The following is a 17,914-nucleotide window of genomic DNA, read 5'->3' as shown; positions in this document are numbered from 1 at the left end:
GGGTGGCCGAGCGGAGGAACCAAAGCAAAACCAAAAGTGAGTGAATGTGACAACATGACATCCCGAACCTCCAGACTCTCTGCTGTTGGTCGTCTGGAACCTCGACCCTTCAACACACTGTTTGGTTTTAACGCAAGAGAACAAGAGAGCAACACACCTTCCCCTTCAGCGATTGAAACCGGATATCGATCGGCCGACGACAGCCAAGCTGATGCCTTGCTGCCCACGCCAGTGGATGTGTTGGGTGTGCTGATGAGATGATTGCGCGTCAAGACAAGTGCATGATTTGTCGTGTCATCCCGAGTCATCACTGTTTTGTATGATGGTTGATGATGCTGGACAGTCAGTCAGTCCTGTTCTTTTTGGTTTTCCATCTTCACCCACTCAATCCAACTTCCAACTCACTCACCCAAACTCACTTCCACCCGACTCTCCACACCCTCTGCAACTTGCACTTGGATTTTCAGCGTGTGCAACAAAACATGTCGTCCAAGCAACCCAAGGAGAAGAACATTCAGGTCGTCTTGCGCTGCAGGTAACAACGGACGAAACGAACTGTTTTTGCACCAGTTTCCATTCGACCCTCCTGAACTCTTTTTCTTCACCCTGCCCCAAACGCCGCTTCACTACACTCCCCGTGCATGCGACGAACACGCGCATCGATTCAGCTTTCATACTTGACTCCATCTCGCCTTCTTCCGACAAGCAAACGACCCAACGTCGCAAACGCAAAATGCGCGCCGCCAAAATTTGAAACACTTTTTGACAGTTTGAAACCAAATAAAAAACGCAAACGGTTTTTTGTTTTGGTCGGCTTTTTGTTTGTTTGAGTAACATTGCGCGAATGCACCGCGTTTCCAGCAGTGGCGTGGATGATTAGATGATGCTGATAGGAGAAGGGTGGAAGGCTCTGTTTCATTGGATGCGACATTGACAGGCGCGACAGGGCGAAGGGAAAAAAAAAAAACCCCAAGCAATGGAAAAAACTGTTTCACCGCGCCAATTCATACTCTGAATCCCACCTCCATCTCGCCCGTGTGTGGATGGTTGCATCGAACAGAGCAAAAATCTATCAAACCAAACAAAAAGGAACGGCGGGGACGTGAAGTTGCTCACTTTGGAAACCAACTGAATCTTGAAAAAAACGTCGTTCTCACTTTACACTGATCTGCTCTGCTCTGCTGCTGCAGGCCCCTGAACAACATGGAAAAGACCGCAGTCAGCCCGCTGGTCGTCGAATGCGACGAGACAATGCGCCAAGTCAATGTCAAGCAAGGCGTCGTCGACAAGAGCACCACCAAGACTTTCCACTTTGACAAGGTAACTGTCATGGTGCGACGATCAAGAGTCATCCAGTACTGACTGACTTTGTTTTGGGGCTGGTTCCATGGTTTGTTTTGCAGGTGTTTGGTCATGATGCTCGCCAAATTGAAATCTACAACGAAGTCGTTGCTCCGATTATGACGGAAGTTCTGATGGGCTACAACTGCACCATCTTTGCGTAAGCGTTGCGCCATTTCCTTGCCCCCCTCCCTTTTCTCTCTTTGTCGTGTTGCTTGCCAAGAGCAACAACGGCAAAAAAACCAAACCGATCGCAATCAAATGCCTAACTCGCCTCTCCCTCCGTTTCACACACTCCCACACACACAGCTACGGCCAAACCGGCACTGGTAAAACGTACACAATGGAGGGTCGTCGCACCGAAGGAAACTACTCATTCCAAAGCGATCCCGAGGCAGGCATTGTGCCCCGCGCGCTGCACAACCTGTTTGAAGTGCTGGAAAGCCAAGACGCCGAGTTTTCCATCAAGGTTTCATCGCTCGAGCTCTACAATGAGGAGCTTCGCGATCTGCTGAGCGACGCCAAGTCGGACGACCCCACAAAGCTCCGCATCTTGGAAGATGGCTCGCGCAAAGGTGCCGTCGTCGTTCAAGGCGTCGAGGAGATGAGCCTCAAGCATCGCAACGACATTTATGCCGTCCTGGAAAAGTGCTCTGCTCGCCGCCAGACGGCCGTGACTGCCATGAACCACGCCTCGAGCCGCTCGCATTGCGTGTTCTCCATCACCATCCACATGAAAGAGTCGACGCCTGAAGGCGAAGATCTGCTCAAGGTCGGCAAGCTCAACTTGGTCGATCTTGCTGGGTCGGAAAATATTGGGCGTTCGGGCGCTGTCTCCCAGCGTGCGCGTGAGGCGGGCAATATCAACCAGTCTCTGCTCACGCTTGGTCGTGTCATTACTTCGTTGGTCGAGGGCCGTGATCACGTTCCGTACCGTGAGAGCAAACTGACTCGCCTTCTGCAGGACTCGCTCGGCGGCACCACGCGTACGTGCATCATTGCGACCGTGTCGCCTGCAGCCATCAATGTCGAGGAAACCTTGAGCACTCTGGACTATGCCCATCGCGCCAAGAACGTCAAAAACCGCCCCGAAATCAATCAAAAGCTCACCAAGCGCTCGCTCATTCGAGACTATACTGTGGAAATTGAGCGACTCAAGCGGGACTTGGTGGCTTCGCGCGAAAAGAATGGATTTTTCATTGCCCAAGAAAACTACGAGGCCATGGAAGAGACGATCAAAACGCAGCGCGAGCAGCTGGCCGAGCATCAGACACGCATGGACGCAGTTCAAGCCGAGCGTGATTCTGCCGTGGGCCAGGTCGAGATGCTCAAAATGCGACTTGAAAGCACCAACAATGACCTGGCGCACACGCGCACCATCCTCGAGCGCACGACGCAGGAATTGCGGTCTACGGTCGCTGCTCTCGAGCGCATGACCACCGATCGCGACGAGCACAAGTATCTCATGTACGAACATGCCCTGAACGAGCAAACGCTTTCGGAGGAAGCATCGAGCTTGCTGGCCACCGTTCGCGCGTCGCTTTCCGACATTGACGGGCTCCAAGCGAAGCTCGCCCGCAAGGCCGCCGTCGAAACCCACAACCGCAGTGCTCGCAGTGAGTTTGCCACCGACATGGCGACGCGTATTGCCGACGCAACCAGCGCAGCAGATCGATGCATGACCGCGCATCGTGAGCAGATTGCGCAAATCACGCGTCATGTCGCGTCCGTCTCGGAGGCCACTTTATCCACGGCCAGCCAGGCTCTGGAAGGGCTTGCTTCGCTGATGGCAGACGTTGATGCGTCCACCGAGCGAATTGTGGGCGCAATCGAGTCGCAGGCCCGGGCAGAATCGGCTCAGCTCGCGGCCACCAACGAGAGCGCGGCGTTCTTCGCCTCCCGCGTGGCAACTGTTTGCCAGCAGGCCTTGGAGGGTCACTTGTCGCCCATTGTGCAATCAATCCGCACCGCGCTCGAGGAGCAGTTGCTTCAATCACAAGAATGGAAGGAGGCCGCCTGCACCGAAGCCAGCGCGATGGCTCGATCGCTCACGCAGTTGGCACTCGCCCAAAAGTCTGCCCTTGATGACCTTGGTCGATTCGTTGCAGAGAAGAGCGGCGACTTGGCGCGCACTGCCGACAACCAGCGTCAACACATGCAACGCCAAGCGGCCGAGCACGCCGAGCGGAATGCACTCCAGCGAGCCGCTGTGCTGGCGCAGATGACTGCACTTTTGGATTCCGTCTATGCCGACTCGCACCAAGCGGTTGCAGATTTGACCACTGGATGGTCAACTGCCCTGACCAACGCTGTGGTTGCCCATACCGAAATTCAAACGCGTTGCTCAGAGACGATGGCCAAAGCCACTTCCGTCTGCACAGCTGCCGAGCAAGCCAACCTCGTCGCCATCACGTCGATGCACGAGTCCACCACCCAGCGCCAACAGTCCATGGCGAGCAAGATCAACGACGTGGACGAGTCCGTCACGTCGATTGATACCGCTGTTCGCGCGTTGCTCGATGCTCGAAACTCTGATGCCAACGCTGACAACATCCCGTGCGCCGTCACCGCTTACGCTCACTCTGTCCGCGTTGAAACTGAAGCCCGCGCGTCCAGCTCGGCCGACCAGCGTGACGCCGACGTGGAGCAAGCCAGGCAGTGCTCCAAGAACATCAAGGCGCAGACTGAGACAGCCGTTTGCCAGGTCATTCGATCCGGCGTTCAAACTGGCGCGGCCCTCTGTGACACTCTGCAAGAGCAGATTGATGTCGCCCAGCACGTGGCCCAAGAGACGCACAGCGCCTCGTTGAAGGACTTGCATGGCATCGACAACGCTGCTCGCGACTTTGTGCACGCTGCGCTGCGAGAGGATGTGCCCACCGGCGATACTCCGCGCAAGCGTTCTTATGCCTTCCCGCAGCAGTTTACACAGACTAGCGACCATGCAGTTTTGCTTGATGCATTCCGCAAGAATGACGAGCAGGTTCGGATACAGCGATTATCCGACATGGGCACCAGCCGCGCTCCACGGCGGCCTTCCAAGCCGTTTGCGCAGTGGCGCATGAGTGACGTCGGTGACTTTGACGAAACTGTGTCCAACTGTCGCACTTCCTTCCGCTTGCCCTCAATCTCGAGCTGGAATGAGTTGCCAGGCTTGCCCTCGTCGCGCCCCATGTCCGAGCTGGTGAGCAAAGCCCAGCAAGAAGAAAAAGAAGAAGAAGAAGCAGAAGAAATGGGCGAGACCGCTGTGTCCAACGTTGGCATCCCAAGCCAAACCATCCCAAGCTCGCCGACCGCTGTTGCCGAAGTTGAGCAAGAGAACGACTCGACGGACGACGCTTCTCCGGTCGAAGTGCACATTTCAGCAACTCCAGTTAGCGCAGCCCCAGCTGCTGCCGCCGCTGCTGTGCTTTCTCCTATTTTGAGCAGCAATGCCCCTGCTCAGATTGCCGCTTCAACTCGGGTCGTCAAGCCAGCCACCACCGCTTCCAGGCTACCAGCACCGCGTGCCACCGCTCGCACCAGCGTGCCTTTGACATCGTCGACTGGCGCTGCGCCTGTTGCCGCTCGCAAGGTTGCTGGGCGCCTGTCTGCAAACCATTAGTTAGAAAAGCCTAAAACACAAAGTGACGCAAAGAACGCCGCCAGTTGAATTTTTGTTTTTGTTGATGTTATGATTTGGTTGTTTGAATTTGGGTGGACGAGCGTGGATTGTGCCAAATGAAAGTTGATTGTTCACACTCGCGATTAGCAGGCGAACAAAAGTGACAGGTATTGTGCTTGATGGACTTTGCCATGAACAAACAAACAAACAAACAAACCAAAAAAAAAAAAAAAAAAAAAAACTATCAAAACTTGTAATCACAACGATATTCGACAAGGCAACTACGAGCATGCCGGCGTGACCATCGATCAAAACACGACTGACTACAACCGAGCCCTAAGCCCCAAAAACAAAAACCAAAAACAAATTAAAAAAAAAATACAAAGTTCAAAAAACAAAAAATCAAGCGCTAGTCGCATCGAAACGAGCGTGGAACGACCCGAGCGTGATTTCGGGAACGAAGGCATACTAAGAATGTTCCGGCGCGAAGGAGCAAGGGTGAGAAAGGCGGACCACAGAGGTCGAGTTGCGCAGCTGCACTGGATTCAGCGTGAAAAAGTGCACAAGCTCAATCAAGGTGGAGAAGCGATCTTCAGAGCTTTCACCGATCGCCCACTTGCCGTCAACCACACGCAACTTGATGTTGTAAACCTTGTTGTCAGCCCACAGGGAGAGGGAATAACGGCCGTCAGACGGGCGGACAATAAAGCAGCCGTCGCGACGGTCGCGAGCGATTGCCGCCTCGGCTTCGGGTCGACCAATGTTCTTAAACCATGGTTGCTGTCGGATAAGCGCGTCCTGATCAACAGTTGGCGGAGCAGCGGCAGCGACGCTTGGAGCGGTTGAGGGAATGGCTTGTGGCTTCTGGGCGCGGAAAACGGGTGGCGCGGCAGCCTCCTCAAATAAGTCGCTCATTTTCTTGTGCAGATTGTTTGCACCACTAGTTGCCATGGATGCTCGGAAGCTGACCAAAGAGGTGGGGAAGAAAGAGCAAGCGCGTTGGATGAGTAAAGTTACATTTCAAGTTCCGACGTCCATGCCATGCAGTCCTTGTCAACCGCATCTCCACGCCCACCAACACCACCAACACCACCACCCCCGCTCCGTGCGTCTTTGCTTGATCACCAAATCGACAACAGACCTTCCACCGACGAACGAAAGCAAACAACAACGACAACAACAACAAACTTACCCAGGCATTGCAACCAATCCTGCTCCGCCCGCGTGCGGAATGGCAGAAGTGGTCGAGGGTGCCTCTGATTGAGCTTGCGGGCGGGCGGCGAGTGGGGCAGGCTCCTCAAAAGGCATCTCATACTCGTGCACCGCCGAATCTCCTTCGTCAAGGTGGCTGAGGGATTTTTGACGCGGAACGGTCGCGCCAATGCCCGAGCCGCTGGATGTGGAGCTTGTGCGCGACGGCGATGGGGAGGAGCGCGCCGAATTGGCGGAAATGGACGGCGTGCGCGAAAGACCACCGTTGCTGCCGCCGCTGCTGCCAACCGAGGTCTGGGAGGTGCTCTTTTGAGTGACCGCCGAGTGCACATGGCGGCTTTCATACATTGATCCATCATCAAACGGCTCCTCGTACTCATTCACTGGAAGTTCGGAGGGCGTTTCGTACAACGTTTCGGGTTGCCTGTCGTTGGGCACAACGTTGCCACCCGCGCGGTTGCCAACGACCGATCGCAGTTGGCTGGTGAGCGCTGCAACTTTGGGGATGGCAGCCTGGCTTGGCAGAGCAGCGGGGCGAGCCGCCTGCGCCTGTGGGGGAGTTTGCGTTGAGAAGGGAGCTGCAGCAGCTCGGCCGGGGCCATGAGGCTGTACGTGGGCCGCCGCGGTGGTGATGGGAGAGCCGTCTTCGAACGGTATCTCGTACAGGGCCTCGTTGCTGGTGGACTTGGTAACCTGGTCTTGCTCCTCTGAGGTGAGCTCGTAGATGGCCTCTGCCTTGGGGGCTGGCGCAGCGGAGACTGCCGATGCGGCCTTGTTGGCAGGCTTGACGACAGGTGTGGGAAAGTCATCTTCGGGCGAGAGCACCTCGTATTCGTGCACGTCCGTGTCGGGCTCGTCAGCACGCGGCTTGACAAGACCAATCACAGCAGGCGCACGTGGCGCGGAATTCGAATTGTGGCGCTGTGCGGCTCCTGTCGCCGCAGCAGCAGAGGAAGAAGAAGGAAGAGGATGATTGGCTGCTCCTTGGTTGGCCATGACTGCAGGGGGTCGAATGGGAGTGTGAGAACCTGCCGGTGGGGCACGCACTGCAGGGTGAGGAATGTCGAGCGGGGCTTCATAAAGGGCCTCTGCTGCAGCGGGCTGTGGGACGGCCGGGCTGTCGTCGCTCACAACATCGTACAATGGCTGGTTGTTGGGATCGGCGGCAGCGGCTTTTGCGCGTTGTGCTTGCAAAACATCCCACGGTACTCCGTAAGCGCTGTCGTCTTGCGTCGTGTTGTGTTGTGCAATGTGGCTGTTGCTGTTGCTGCTGTTGCTGCTGCTGGTGGAAGCTTTGCGCATTTCGACGATCGAGGCCAATCGCTGGCGTGTCATGGCGTCTGCAGGAACCGTGTAGCTATCTGGTTGAACTTCTTGGGGAGTTGGGGGCAAGGCGCCTCGGCCACCGGCTGGCCCGGTACCCGCCCGCGGGCCAGGCGAGCCTCCCGCCGGGCTCATCGATGAATGGGTGTAGTCTGACTCGGGCACGGTGGGCGGAAGGTTGCTGTGCCCGCCGCTGATCTTGTTGGCAAAGCTCTTGCCCATCACGGAAATGCGCTTGAACGCGTTGCTCTTCTCTGCGGCCTTCGGCGGGGCTTTCAAATGCGAGATTTCCTTTAGCAGTTTGCGGCGAGTCTTCTCGTCAATGTTACTATACGCCGAGAGTGCATGGGCCAGCGTGACCTCGTCGTACGCCAAAAGTGTGCGTCCGTCCACCGCAAGCGCTCTGAACGGCGCCAGGAACTCTGGCAACTTGACGGCGTGCTGCAGCCACACCGTCACCTCTGGGGTTGTCCAGTTGTGTGCATCCGTGCCTTGCTCCATGGTTGTTTTTTTCAAAATGGGAGTTTTTTGGCGGCGTTGTTGACTGTGTGAAGCGGGGTTTGTTCAGTGAAGTGAAGTGAGCGACGGTTGCATGGAATTTTGAGCACAACAAAACAAGCCATCAGAAACGACCACTCAAAAGGCCATTCAAAAAAGGTCAACATGACTGACTGTTGCAATGAAGAAGAATGAAGAAAAAGGATGAAGAAAAAAAAAAAAAAAAAAAAAAAAAGATGGCAAAAGGATGAAAAAAAGAAGTAAACAAACCCGAAAAAAACAAAAAAAAAAAAAAACATTGCAAGTTGAAAAAAAAAATAAAAATAAATAAAAGTAAAAAAAATCGAGTGCAAAGCTTGGCTGCAGCGCTCGCTCGCTCGCTGGCTGGCTGGCTTGGATTGCGCCCGACCCAGGGGCAGGGCACGACACACGCGGCACATCCCGAGAGAGCAAGCCATCCAGCGCAGAAAGCGACCGCACGAACGATCGATTCGCGGCGGTGGTGGTGGTACAACTTTTTTTTTTTTTTTTTTTTTTGGCGCCTGCCATGCGTTTGCTTCTGCGTCGTTGCAGCCACACGCCGAGCGCTGCTGCTGCCGCCGATGCTGCGCACACGCGTCGTCGTGCTCGCCAGCAACACCGCCATCCACAAGCCGCAGCGAGCGCGATCAGCATGCACCAGCCGTCACGCCCCGCTCGGGCCCCACAGATCAACTGTTGTCTCATTTTTTTGCTTTTGTTTCTTTTTTTTTTTTTTTTTTTTTTTTTTTTTTTTGCACTCCAGCCAACAAATCCAGACGCGTTCGGAGCCAAACCCCTCTTCGTCCCCCCTCATCGGTCGCATCCGTCGCGATGGGCACTCTCCACATGCGCCGACACAACGACGACCATTGGGGGCTGGGTGCTCGGCAGCGGGTGCGCGGCGCAGTGGCAGGCCAAAGAGGTGAACACTCGCGCCAAAAAAAAAAAAAAAAAGGAAAAAAAAAAGCCGACAAGTCCAAAAAAGGAGCTCAGAATAAAACATCAAAAAAAAAAAACATCATGCAAATAATGGGAATAATCACAAAACAAGACATGCATCTGGCACGTCTGCATTGCAGCGGCGTCCGCGCTGGGCTCATGTCACTGTTGTGTGTGTGCTCGCTTTTGCTCTCGAGCGAGAGGGGAACGCGTGACAGAGAGGTGGGACTCACTCTCAGCTCGCGCTTGTGCCCCCGCTCTCACGGATGCTGTCTCGCCTCCTCCTCCTGCTCCTTCTCGCTTTGTTCGCTTTGCTCGATTTGCACTTCTCGTAACACCAACCACTAGCGACTTGGATCGTGTGCAGTTGAAAAAAAGGCAACAACAACTGAAAAGCCAAACTCACCTCAAACTCTCAAGAAAATGAACAAAGACAAAAACGGGAAAAACAAGAACTGAGTCAATGACACTTTGTCCAAAAATGAAAGTGCGTCATCATCAGAAAGGAAGAACTGTCAAGTGCATTGAAAAGGGGTTGTCGGAACAGCGACGAGCAGGCGGATGGTGTGAAGGATGGTGAAGAGAGCGACCGAACGGCAAACAACAAACAAAAGCAACGAAAACCCGCAAAACCAAGCCCCACCTGGCTTGTTTGAGGAGGGATGGGATGGTACTGTATCCATCAAAAATCACACTCAAAGTGTCCTGACGACCTGATCCCCTGCGGCGATGCGCGGGGGGGGGGTTTGCTTTGTAACACAACGTCAAAAGCGTGGAGAGGGACGATTTAGCGCGTGCAATGCGAGCTCTACGGTCGTTCATCCATCAGCAAAATCGCAATCACCACACCAATAACCGACGCTGTTCACTGCACTTTGCGACCTTGTGACGTCGCGCCGATTCTTCATGCTGATGTCGCGGGTCGGTCGTCAAGGGAATCCGGATCAGTTCTCCTTTTGCTTGTTATTGTTATTCTTTTTTTTTTTTGTGGTTGTTTTCGTTGTTTTTTTTTGTATGTGTCGATCATCATCACCTGTTGTTTTGCTGCATGTTCGCTCTTCCATCGCACTTCCACCAAACGTTGCCATGCTCCTCGTCAATCCTCGTCATTCTTGTGACAAGCCTCGTTCCAGCAGCAGCGTCGTGCAGGGGGTGGTTGGTGCTTTGGAAGGAGCGCGAGGCGTGTCAGCTGTCTCCTCGCTTGCACTCTTCCACCTCAGCCTTGCCGTGGGGAGGGGGGACATCAGCGAGTGCCTGTAGCCAGTCTGGTGTGCTAACACGCGTGTGGTTGTGGTGGGCTTTGGGGCGCTGGGATCGCGCGCTGTCAAGCCTTTGGCTGTTCCCACTTTCTGCTGACACGCTGGACACCCCATCCGAGGCCCAGTCGCAGGCGGGGGGGGGGGGCGAGAGCAGCACACTCGACTGATGGTCAGCTCTCATGGATCTCTCCTTGGATTGCGTCGCCGACGTCGGCCACCCACGGCGAACGAAGGGGAAAGACTCGATGGTGCTTTTTTTTTTTTTTTTTTTTTTTTTTTTTTTTTGGCGGCAAAAGGTTGCTTACCGCTTTGCCGCGTTGATAATCACTTTTTGCGTCTCTTACTAAGGGTTTTTAGCAAGCTTCATTCCACCCCCCCCCCCTTGCCTCCTCCCCAAGAGCCGCTTTGCTGAGGCTTCCATTCGGGAGTCAGGCTTCCAAAAAAAAAAAAAAAAAAAGGGATCTAAACAAAATAATAAAAAAAAAATAAGGACGGCCTCAGAACGCCGCGCTCTGCTGCGAAAGACGCGATGCAACAACGAAGACAAGACACCAACGAGCGAGAAGTGTGAGGACTGGAGCTGGCAAGAACGGGATGGAATGGAGAGCGGCGCAGTGGAGACGGGGGGTGGGTGGAACAAACGAGTGAAACCCCCAAAGGAAAAAAAACCTGCCTTTTTTCGATAGCTACAACCGGGTACTCGGTTCGCATGAGTCGCCGTATAAACTCGTTCCATTTTAAAGACGTGATCCTACTGCGTTTTGCTTCACTCTTTTTTTTTTTTTTTTTTTTTTTTTCCCTTCTCTCTTGTTGTTTTGTGTTTCACTCCTTCTTCTTCTTCTCGCTCTGTCCGGCTTGTCGCCTGATCACCCCCCCCACCCACCCTGCTTCTTGCTCATCGCATTCCCTAACTCTGCCCCCACTCGACATCAACATCTCCAACCAGATCATGAGTGCAAGCGCCATTCCGCTGTCGAACGTCTCGGCACCCGACCTCAAGCGCGCGGGCTGTGCTCGATTCGGCTTTTTGCGCAAGCTCACGGGCGCGATGGGCAGCTGGAAGTTGCGGTACATTCTGGTGCGCGCCGGATGCGTCTACATTTACAAGACCGCGACGGCATCGAGCTCGCAGGAGCAGTACCCGCTGGTCTTGTTTGACTTTGAGGGCAAGTCAGAGTTCCGAAAGGTCCAGCATGTCATGCGCCTCGTGCCCAAAAGCCCGTCCATCAACCCCATATACCTTGCAGCAGCCTCGCTGACAGACATGGAGGCGTGGCTCAAGGTCTTCCGAACAGAAGCCGCGCGCTTTGTCCAGCGCCCATCGTTTGTTGGCGGCGCGCCCTCGACACCCCCCGCCCGTGCACCTGCACCACTCACCTCTGCCCGCTCGTCGCTGTCGCTGGGCGGCTCGCCTGCGCACGCGCCTCCGGTGCCTGGCCAAGGCGAAGGCTCGTACATTTACGACTTTGACAGCTACGACGCCGCACACGACTACCACGATCTCGAGCCGGGAGCAGAGGGCGATGCGTACATCCAACTCGAGGACGACGATGACGACGACGACGATGTCCACAACGGCGACTATGTCGATCTCGAGTCAGACGAGGAAGAAGGAGGTCTACATCCCTACGACGACGTCTTTGACGACGGCCAACCTATCGGCCACTCGTACCCATCGCACGGCGGCCACAACAGCCCCGCAGCGTTGCCGCCAGTGTCACGCGATAACAAGCCCCGTGGCGCACCCGAACTGCCGGCTCGTGGTAGTGGTGGTGGTGGCGTTCACACCCCGCCGCCGCTGCCAGGCAACCATCCAATGGCTCGCCCCGGCGGCGTCAGCGGCAGGGGTAGCGCTCCTGCTGTGCGACCACCACTCACCTGCGTGGAAGACGCACGGTGGTTTTACAGGGAAATTTCGCGCGAAGTCGCCGAGGCCAAGCTCATGACACAAGCCGCGGGCGCCTTCCTCATCCGTTGCTCTGAAACACAGCCGGGCAAGCATGTTCTCTCGGTTATGGGCTACGACCGAGTTCGGCATTACAAGATCTTTTCCGAGCGCAACTCGTACTCTATCGCCGACGACAAGACTTTCACCTCGGAATTGGATCTCTTGAAACACTACCACACCAGCACATTGCCAAACGCCACAGACAATCTGCGAATCTTGAAGGGCGTCGTGTCTTGAAGTGAGCGGTGGCTGTTTTTTTGCTTTTTTTGCTTTTTGTCTTGTTGGTTTTTCGTTTCCGGTTGAAACGGACTGGCACAAATGCTGTTTCAACACCACCTCCCCATCAGTCGTATTCCTCGATTTCAATTGCGTTGGCATTCGTTCTCGCTCGTTCTTCCTGTCTCTTCATGATGCGAACTTTCAACTTTGATAGGTCTTGCTTTGCTTTTTTTTTTCTTTTCACCCGTGTTTTCTGTGTCGAATGAATGCATTTAATGCTGTCGGTGTTGTACTTGCGATCGAGTTGTCCTTCGCCACAGATTTCTACACCACCAGCGACAGAGGACGGCAGCATGAGAAACGAGATGGGCGAAATCGCATGAGACGAACAAATCTCAGTTTCTCGAGCCAGGGGCAACGTGAACTTTTTTCCTTCTTTTCGATCTCTTATCCCACCTCCATAGGTGGTCGTGGATTGTCGGATTACTTTCGACCTGCAATTCAATTTCAATGCCTCAGTTCATTTTATTTTATTTTTTATTGTTTTTTTGTAGGTTTTTTAAGACGTTTTATTTCCTTACTAAATATCACCATCGCGCAGTACAAACACGTACCCAGCTCCCTGCAAATTTGCCTACAGAGTTGCTCACTAAAAAACGCTTTGAGTCCATCAATGTCAATGATTTTTTTTTTTTTTTTTTTTTTTCCCTTTTCCTTTTTCCCTTTTCCCGTCCTTTCCTCCGCACACAAGCGCTCTCTTCGCTTGGGACGTGGCTATTCCTCCTCCCCTCCGTTGTCACCACCACGTCCTCTGCACGTCGCTGTCTCTGTTTGATCCCCCTCTCCTCTCGTCTCGTCTTCATCAACATCTTTTTTTTTTTTTTTTCTCAAAGCCAAATCTTGCGGGGCTGGAATCCCAATCTCACCCATCCTCGGTCACCCCCGTCTCCCAACCTCGACCTCCCACCCAACCCCCCCCCAAATTGCCATCGAATGCCCTCTGCTGCGTCAACCCTGGGTCCCGTTCCCTGCTCTGGTGTTGCCCCCTGTCTTGGATCTCCAAAGCGCATGTCATTCTCTCGCTGTACTTTTTTCACCCGTCGCTGCTCTTTTTTTTTTTTTTTTTTTTTTTTTTTTTTTGACTCTTTTCTTTTTCGTGTTGCTCCTCCTTGCTTCCTCCTCATTTTGATACCCCCTCTCGTTCTGTCAGGCTTGTGTCGCTATTGTCAGAGTGTGTGCGTCTCGCTTCTCTGTCGTTCTGTCGCTTTCGTGTCTCTTTCGTTGCTTTTTCTTATTCAAGTCTTTTTTGTCTTTTTTGGCATTTGTTTTTATTTTTTATTTTTTTATTATTTTTATTTTCTTGTTGTTTTTTTTTGCAATGCAATTTCACAGTGTTTTTTTTTTTTATTTCTTTCCTTTTTGTTTTAATTTTTTTTTTTTTCGTTTGCCAGGTTGTGTTGCTTCGCCATTCCGGCTGTGCCTTTTTGGTCGACCTATTTACGATGAGATGGCATGGCAGAGAGAGAGAGAGAGACAGAGTGAACGAGAGTGAGAGAGATGGAGCGGTGATTCACAAAAACAACAACCAAAATCAAAATCAAAATCAAAAATAATAAAAAAATCATAAAATAAAAATTTGCGGATTATTACTCATTTTTGTCGCCTGTTTTGTTATGAAGAGTTGCATTTTGTATGAGGAGTCGATGAGATCAAATGTCACTCAGTTCCGTGTGTGTGTTTCGTGCCTTTGTTACAGACTTCCTCTTCTTGGGTCGGAAACTCCTTTTTCTCGGGCGAGACGAGAGCACAACCCGCTTCGTCGTGAACATTTCAGGCCGATATTCACTAGGAGGACTATTCCTGATTTTGACAGTTCCCCACGCAGCCGCTGTGCGCACAAAACAATGGTACTCCCTGCAGACGTCGACGCGTGGACAGAAGCGCACGTCGAAGCGTGGCTCAAAGAGCTGTCAGGCAGCACATTCGCTGCATACGCGCCTGCCTTTGTGCAAAACAACATTTCGGGCAAGCGATTGGTCAAGCTGACCGATGACAAGCTCGAGAAGCTCGGCGTGTCGTCGTTGGGCCATCGCGAAGACCTGCTCGAGTTTATCGGCGAGCTTGCCCAAAAGTCCTCGTCCAAACCCGCCACACCGACCGCGTCTGCCACATCATTCCCTCCAGCCGCGCTGGCATCGGCGCCTGTGGGGCGAGGACCAGCTGCGCGCGCCCCGCCTGCAGCCCTCGCATCTGTGCCGGCACCTGCTCGACCCGCAACGCTGGACACCCTCAATGCCGACATTGTCGCGCTTGTGCGTGAGGTGCAGCAGAAAAACTATGAAGGCGTCATCCAAGCCGCCGCCACTGTTGTGAAGACTGTCAAAGAGCTCGTGCCAAACATGCCCCAGTCGCTCGTTGCGCAGCTGAGCGACTTTATCGGTCGAGCCAAAGCCGTGTCGTCCGGCCAAGACGGTTCGATTGTCGTCCAGCAGCTCGTCGCCTCCGCCAAAGGTCTCATCCAGACCACATCCGACATACTTTCCACTGGCAGTCCTGTTTCTCCTGTCGGATCCATTTCCAGTTCGCCGTTGCCGACAGCCACGCCGCCTGCGGTACGTATTTGACGTTGCTTTGTTGTTGCTTTTGTCTTTCTTTTATTTTGGTGATGATTTTAGTGCTCACTTTGTTTTCCCTCCTCCCTGTTCCGTCCAACTTGTCATCCAGGTCGCTCCGGCCATGTCGGCAGCAAAGATCACAAAGACAGTCACGTTGGACGCAGTCGTGCTGACGGCGTTGAAGCTTGTCAACAAGCTCGTGCAGAACGCCAAAGCCAACACGACCCCGAAGGATGCCCTCGTGGACTTGGCCACCTCCATCGTGACCACTGTGAAAAAGCTGATGGAGGAGTGCGATTCGAACGGCCAGCGCGTTGCACTCATTCTCGGACTACAAGGCCGTCTCACCTCCTGTTTGACAACTCTATTGCAAGGCGTCAAGGGGATTAGCGGCACAAACTCGAGCGGGGGCATTGACGATTTGGGCGCGCAACTGCTCGTGAATGCAGGCATTGCGCTCTCGCGGACGGTGAAGGAGCTCATGGCGGCCCACGCAGCGCGACTGGAGCCCGCCGACTACCCTTGCGGCAAGTGTGGCCGTCGCATTGAGGACGACGTCATGCTGTGCAATGGTCCTGGCGCCTGCGATCGTTGGTTCCACCGCACCTGCGTGGGGCTGACGCCCGGCGCGTTCGAGTGCTTTGAGTGGCTTTGCGATTTCCCGCCGTGCGGCGCAAAGCGCGAAAAGCGAGAACGCGAGGAACGCGCAAAGGAAGATGAGCGCAACCGCATCATGGCGGAACGCAAGCGGGAGGAAGAGGAGCGCGCTGAAAAACGCGAGCGCGAGCGCAGAGAAGAGGAGGATCGTCGCCTGGCCAAGAAACAGGCCGACGAAGATGAGCGACAAAGACGCGAAGACGAGCGACGCCACAAGGAGGAAGATCGCCGTCGGCGAGCTGAAGCAGACCGCATCCGCCAGGCCAATGAATTTGAGCTTGAATCGCGACAACTGGAGGCCTCGGTGGCGATCGCACGTGGCGCCGATCCCGTGGCCACGCTTCGGCTGGGCCCCGCGAGTCGCGCCGCGGTAGGTACAATGCATGGCGCGCCGCCCTCGCCATTGGTGTCGTCGCCAGCATCCCTCGCGTCACTCTCGCCTCGAGCGGGCTCGCCAGCACCGTCCACGCCCACGCTTGTCGCCGTCCCTGATATGGACGCCAAGACTTTGATCGCGCAAGCCAGCGCTCTCGCTGACGCCCCTCCAGCGGCCGGCAACGAGAATCGCCCGCTGCTGTGCGTTGCACGAGCCATCTTTGACTACGATGTCGTCGGTGGCAGCGACAACGACTTGCTTTTTGCCAAGAACTCGCTCTTGCGCATCTACGCGAAGGGCGCCGACGCCTGGTGGGAAGGTGAGCTTGGCGGAAAGACTGGGTCCTTCCCGGCGTCCTTTGTCGAGGAGGTGAAGCTGCCCACCGCCGCCTCCAAGGTGTCGTCCACCGCTTTGCCACCGGCGTCACCTGGTCCCAGCACGCCCCGATCTCCATCCATGCCGTCCTTTTCCTCCTCCTCGCCCAACACACCCCCGCCTGGTTCTCCCTCGAGCTCCAGTCGTGTCGCGTCGCCAACGACCATTCGGAAGCAGCCGGCTGGCTTGCAGTCGAGCGCCATTGCGGATCCCTTCGGAGATGTGCCCAGCGCTCCTTCCAGCAGCGAGCCAACGGGCGACGAGACCGACCCGGCGTTGCAACTCAAGTTCTCCACCATGTCTGCAAGCGCCGCCAAGAAGCTCAAGAAGGGCAAGCCGGGCGAGGAGAACCTTGTTCGCGTCAAGCTGACCAAGAATATGATTAGCATGCCCAAATCCGAGTCATTCGAGCATGTTGCGCATGTCGGCTGGAACCCCAATGAGCAAAAGTTTGAGGTAGGGAGCCCTGGGTTTGATTGTTTGTTTGTTGGTTTCGGAACGTGTCACGGTTTTGGTTGCTGTTATTCGTAGTCGTGCCAAGGGGTTGTCATCCATATGCACGTTGCTGATTGTCTGACCTTGATTTCTTTTTTTGGTCTACCCTCGCATTTTCGCTGTCAGGCCGAGAATGTGCCCGACCAATGGAAGGAAGCAATCAAGGATCCTGCAACCGCCATCAAGCCAAAGAAAAATCAACCAACCAAAGCACCGCCTGCGCCGCCGAGCGCCCGATCGACGCCTGCAATGGCCCCCGTCGCACCCCTTTCGCGACCCAGCGGAAGCTCGCCCACACTTTCGTCGCCCCTCGCGCAATCATCTGCACCGGCGATGGAACGTCCGCGCACGCCCACCACCCCCATTTCTCCCGTGGCCGACTCGGTCGAAGCGGCTGAAGCGGTGGCTGTTCTCCCCGCTCGCAACGGAACTCCAAAGCCAGCAGCTCAGGAAGAACCTTCGCCATACGCAACTGTCCAGGACAGCGCTGCCGCAGCACCTGCAGACTCAATTTACGACGATGTTCAAAGCGTTCAGGCGGCAGTTGCGATGCCCGTGCTGGCCGCCGCCACTCCGGTCCTTCCTGCGCTGAAAACTACCACTCCAGCACCACCAGCCTCAGCGCCTCTGCCCAGCACGGGATCGTCTGCTACGCTCAAGCTGGATGCTGCCTCTTCGGCGGGCAAAATGTACAAGGCCAAGTATGCCTACACGGCGAATCGCGGCGATGAGCTGGCACTCAAGGCTGGCGATCGCGTCAAAGTGCTCCAGATCGGAAACGACGGGTGGGGTGTCGCACTCAATCAGAGGACTAGCCAACGAGGTGTTGTTCCCATGAATTACTTGAAAGAGGACTTTTAAAGCCACATTCTATGGTTGTGCGCCTCGGTTTCTGTTTGGTGGCTTTTTGTGTGTGCGTGTGTGTGCGTGACTGTTTAGCGTATGTGCACATCCACGGTTGCTGTCTCATTACAAATATTACTCTTTTGCTTTTTTTGTTTTCTTTTTTTTTATACATCCAACGCAAAACCC

General features: G+C 54.6%; 4 protein-coding genes across 4 annotated transcripts; 3 read left to right on the top strand and 1 right to left on the bottom strand.

The window, feature by feature from the left end:
- The first annotated feature begins 360 nt into the window (after window positions 1-360).
- CAOG_06923 (kinesin family member 11) lies at window positions 361-5,081 on the top strand. Its single transcript, XM_004344494.2, has 4 exons — window positions 361-535; window positions 1,191-1,320; window positions 1,404-1,501; window positions 1,651-5,081. Exons 1-4 carry the CDS (start codon window positions 483-485, stop codon window positions 4,943-4,945), a joined length of 3,576 nt encoding a protein of 1,191 aa, XP_004344544.1. The 5' UTR covers window positions 361-482; the 3' UTR covers window positions 4,946-5,081.
- Window positions 5,082-5,195: 114 nt separating this feature from the next.
- Window positions 5,196-9,382, bottom strand: CAOG_09017 (hypothetical protein). The gene is made up of 3 exons (XM_011272402.1): window positions 9,345-9,382; window positions 6,138-8,024; window positions 5,196-5,909 (listed from the first exon to the last, which is right to left on the bottom strand). Exons 2-3 carry the CDS (start codon window positions 7,979-7,981, stop codon window positions 5,414-5,416), a joined length of 2,340 nt encoding a protein of 779 aa, XP_011270704.1. The 5' UTR covers window positions 7,982-8,024; window positions 9,345-9,382; the 3' UTR covers window positions 5,196-5,413.
- Window positions 9,383-9,897: 515 nt separating this feature from the next.
- Window positions 9,898-12,585, top strand: CAOG_06920 (hypothetical protein). The gene is made up of 2 exons (XM_004344491.2): window positions 9,898-9,950; window positions 11,144-12,585. The coding sequence occupies exon 2, from the start codon at window positions 11,147-11,149 to the stop codon at window positions 12,380-12,382; it is 1,236 nt and encodes a 411-aa protein (XP_004344541.1). The 5' UTR covers window positions 9,898-9,950; window positions 11,144-11,146; the 3' UTR covers window positions 12,383-12,585.
- Window positions 12,586-12,896: 311 nt separating this feature from the next.
- CAOG_06919 (hypothetical protein) lies at window positions 12,897-17,903 on the top strand. Its single transcript, XM_004344490.2, has 4 exons — window positions 12,897-12,914; window positions 14,121-14,976; window positions 15,089-16,843; window positions 17,009-17,903. The coding sequence occupies exons 2-4, from the start codon at window positions 14,269-14,271 to the stop codon at window positions 17,741-17,743; spliced, it is 3,198 nt and encodes a 1,065-aa protein (XP_004344540.1). The 5' UTR covers window positions 12,897-12,914; window positions 14,121-14,268; the 3' UTR covers window positions 17,744-17,903.
- Window positions 17,904-17,914: the final 11 nt, after the last annotated feature.

Source organism: Capsaspora owczarzaki (assembly GCF_000151315.2).
Source record: "Capsaspora owczarzaki ATCC 30864 unplaced genomic scaffold supercont2.12, whole genome shotgun sequence".
Lineage (NCBI taxonomy): Eukaryota > Filasterea > Ministeriida > Capsasporidae > Capsaspora > Capsaspora owczarzaki.
This window is presented reverse-complemented; position numbering and strand designations above follow the sequence as displayed.

Coding starts and splice junctions, on each gene's coding strand:
- CAOG_06919 (XM_004344490.2), top strand. CDS start 14,269: ATGGTACTCCCTGCAGACGTCGACGCGTGGACAGAAGCGCACGTCGAA. Junction 14,977..15,088: donor CGACAGCCACGCCGCCTGCG/GTACGTATTTGA, acceptor CTTGTCATCCAG/GTCGCTCCGGCCATGTCGGC. Junction 16,844..17,008: donor CCAATGAGCAAAAGTTTGAG/GTAGGGAGCCCT, acceptor TTTCGCTGTCAG/GCCGAGAATGTGCCCGACCA.
- CAOG_06920 (XM_004344491.2), top strand. CDS start 11,147: ATGAGTGCAAGCGCCATTCCGCTGTCGAACGTCTCGGCACCCGACCTC.
- CAOG_09017 (XM_011272402.1), bottom strand. CDS start 7,981: ATGGAGCAAGGCACGGATGCACACAACTGGACAACCCCAGAGGTGACG. Junction 5,910..6,137: donor GGATTGGTTGCAATGCCTGG/GTAAGTTTGTTG, acceptor CTCTTTGGTCAG/CTTCCGAGCATCCATGGCAA.
- CAOG_06923 (XM_004344494.2), top strand. CDS start 483: ATGTCGTCCAAGCAACCCAAGGAGAAGAACATTCAGGTCGTCTTGCGC. Junction 536..1,190: donor CAGGTCGTCTTGCGCTGCAG/GTAACAACGGAC, acceptor CTGCTGCTGCAG/GCCCCTGAACAACATGGAAA. Junction 1,502..1,650: donor TACAACTGCACCATCTTTGC/GTAAGCGTTGCG, acceptor CCACACACACAG/CTACGGCCAAACCGGCACTG.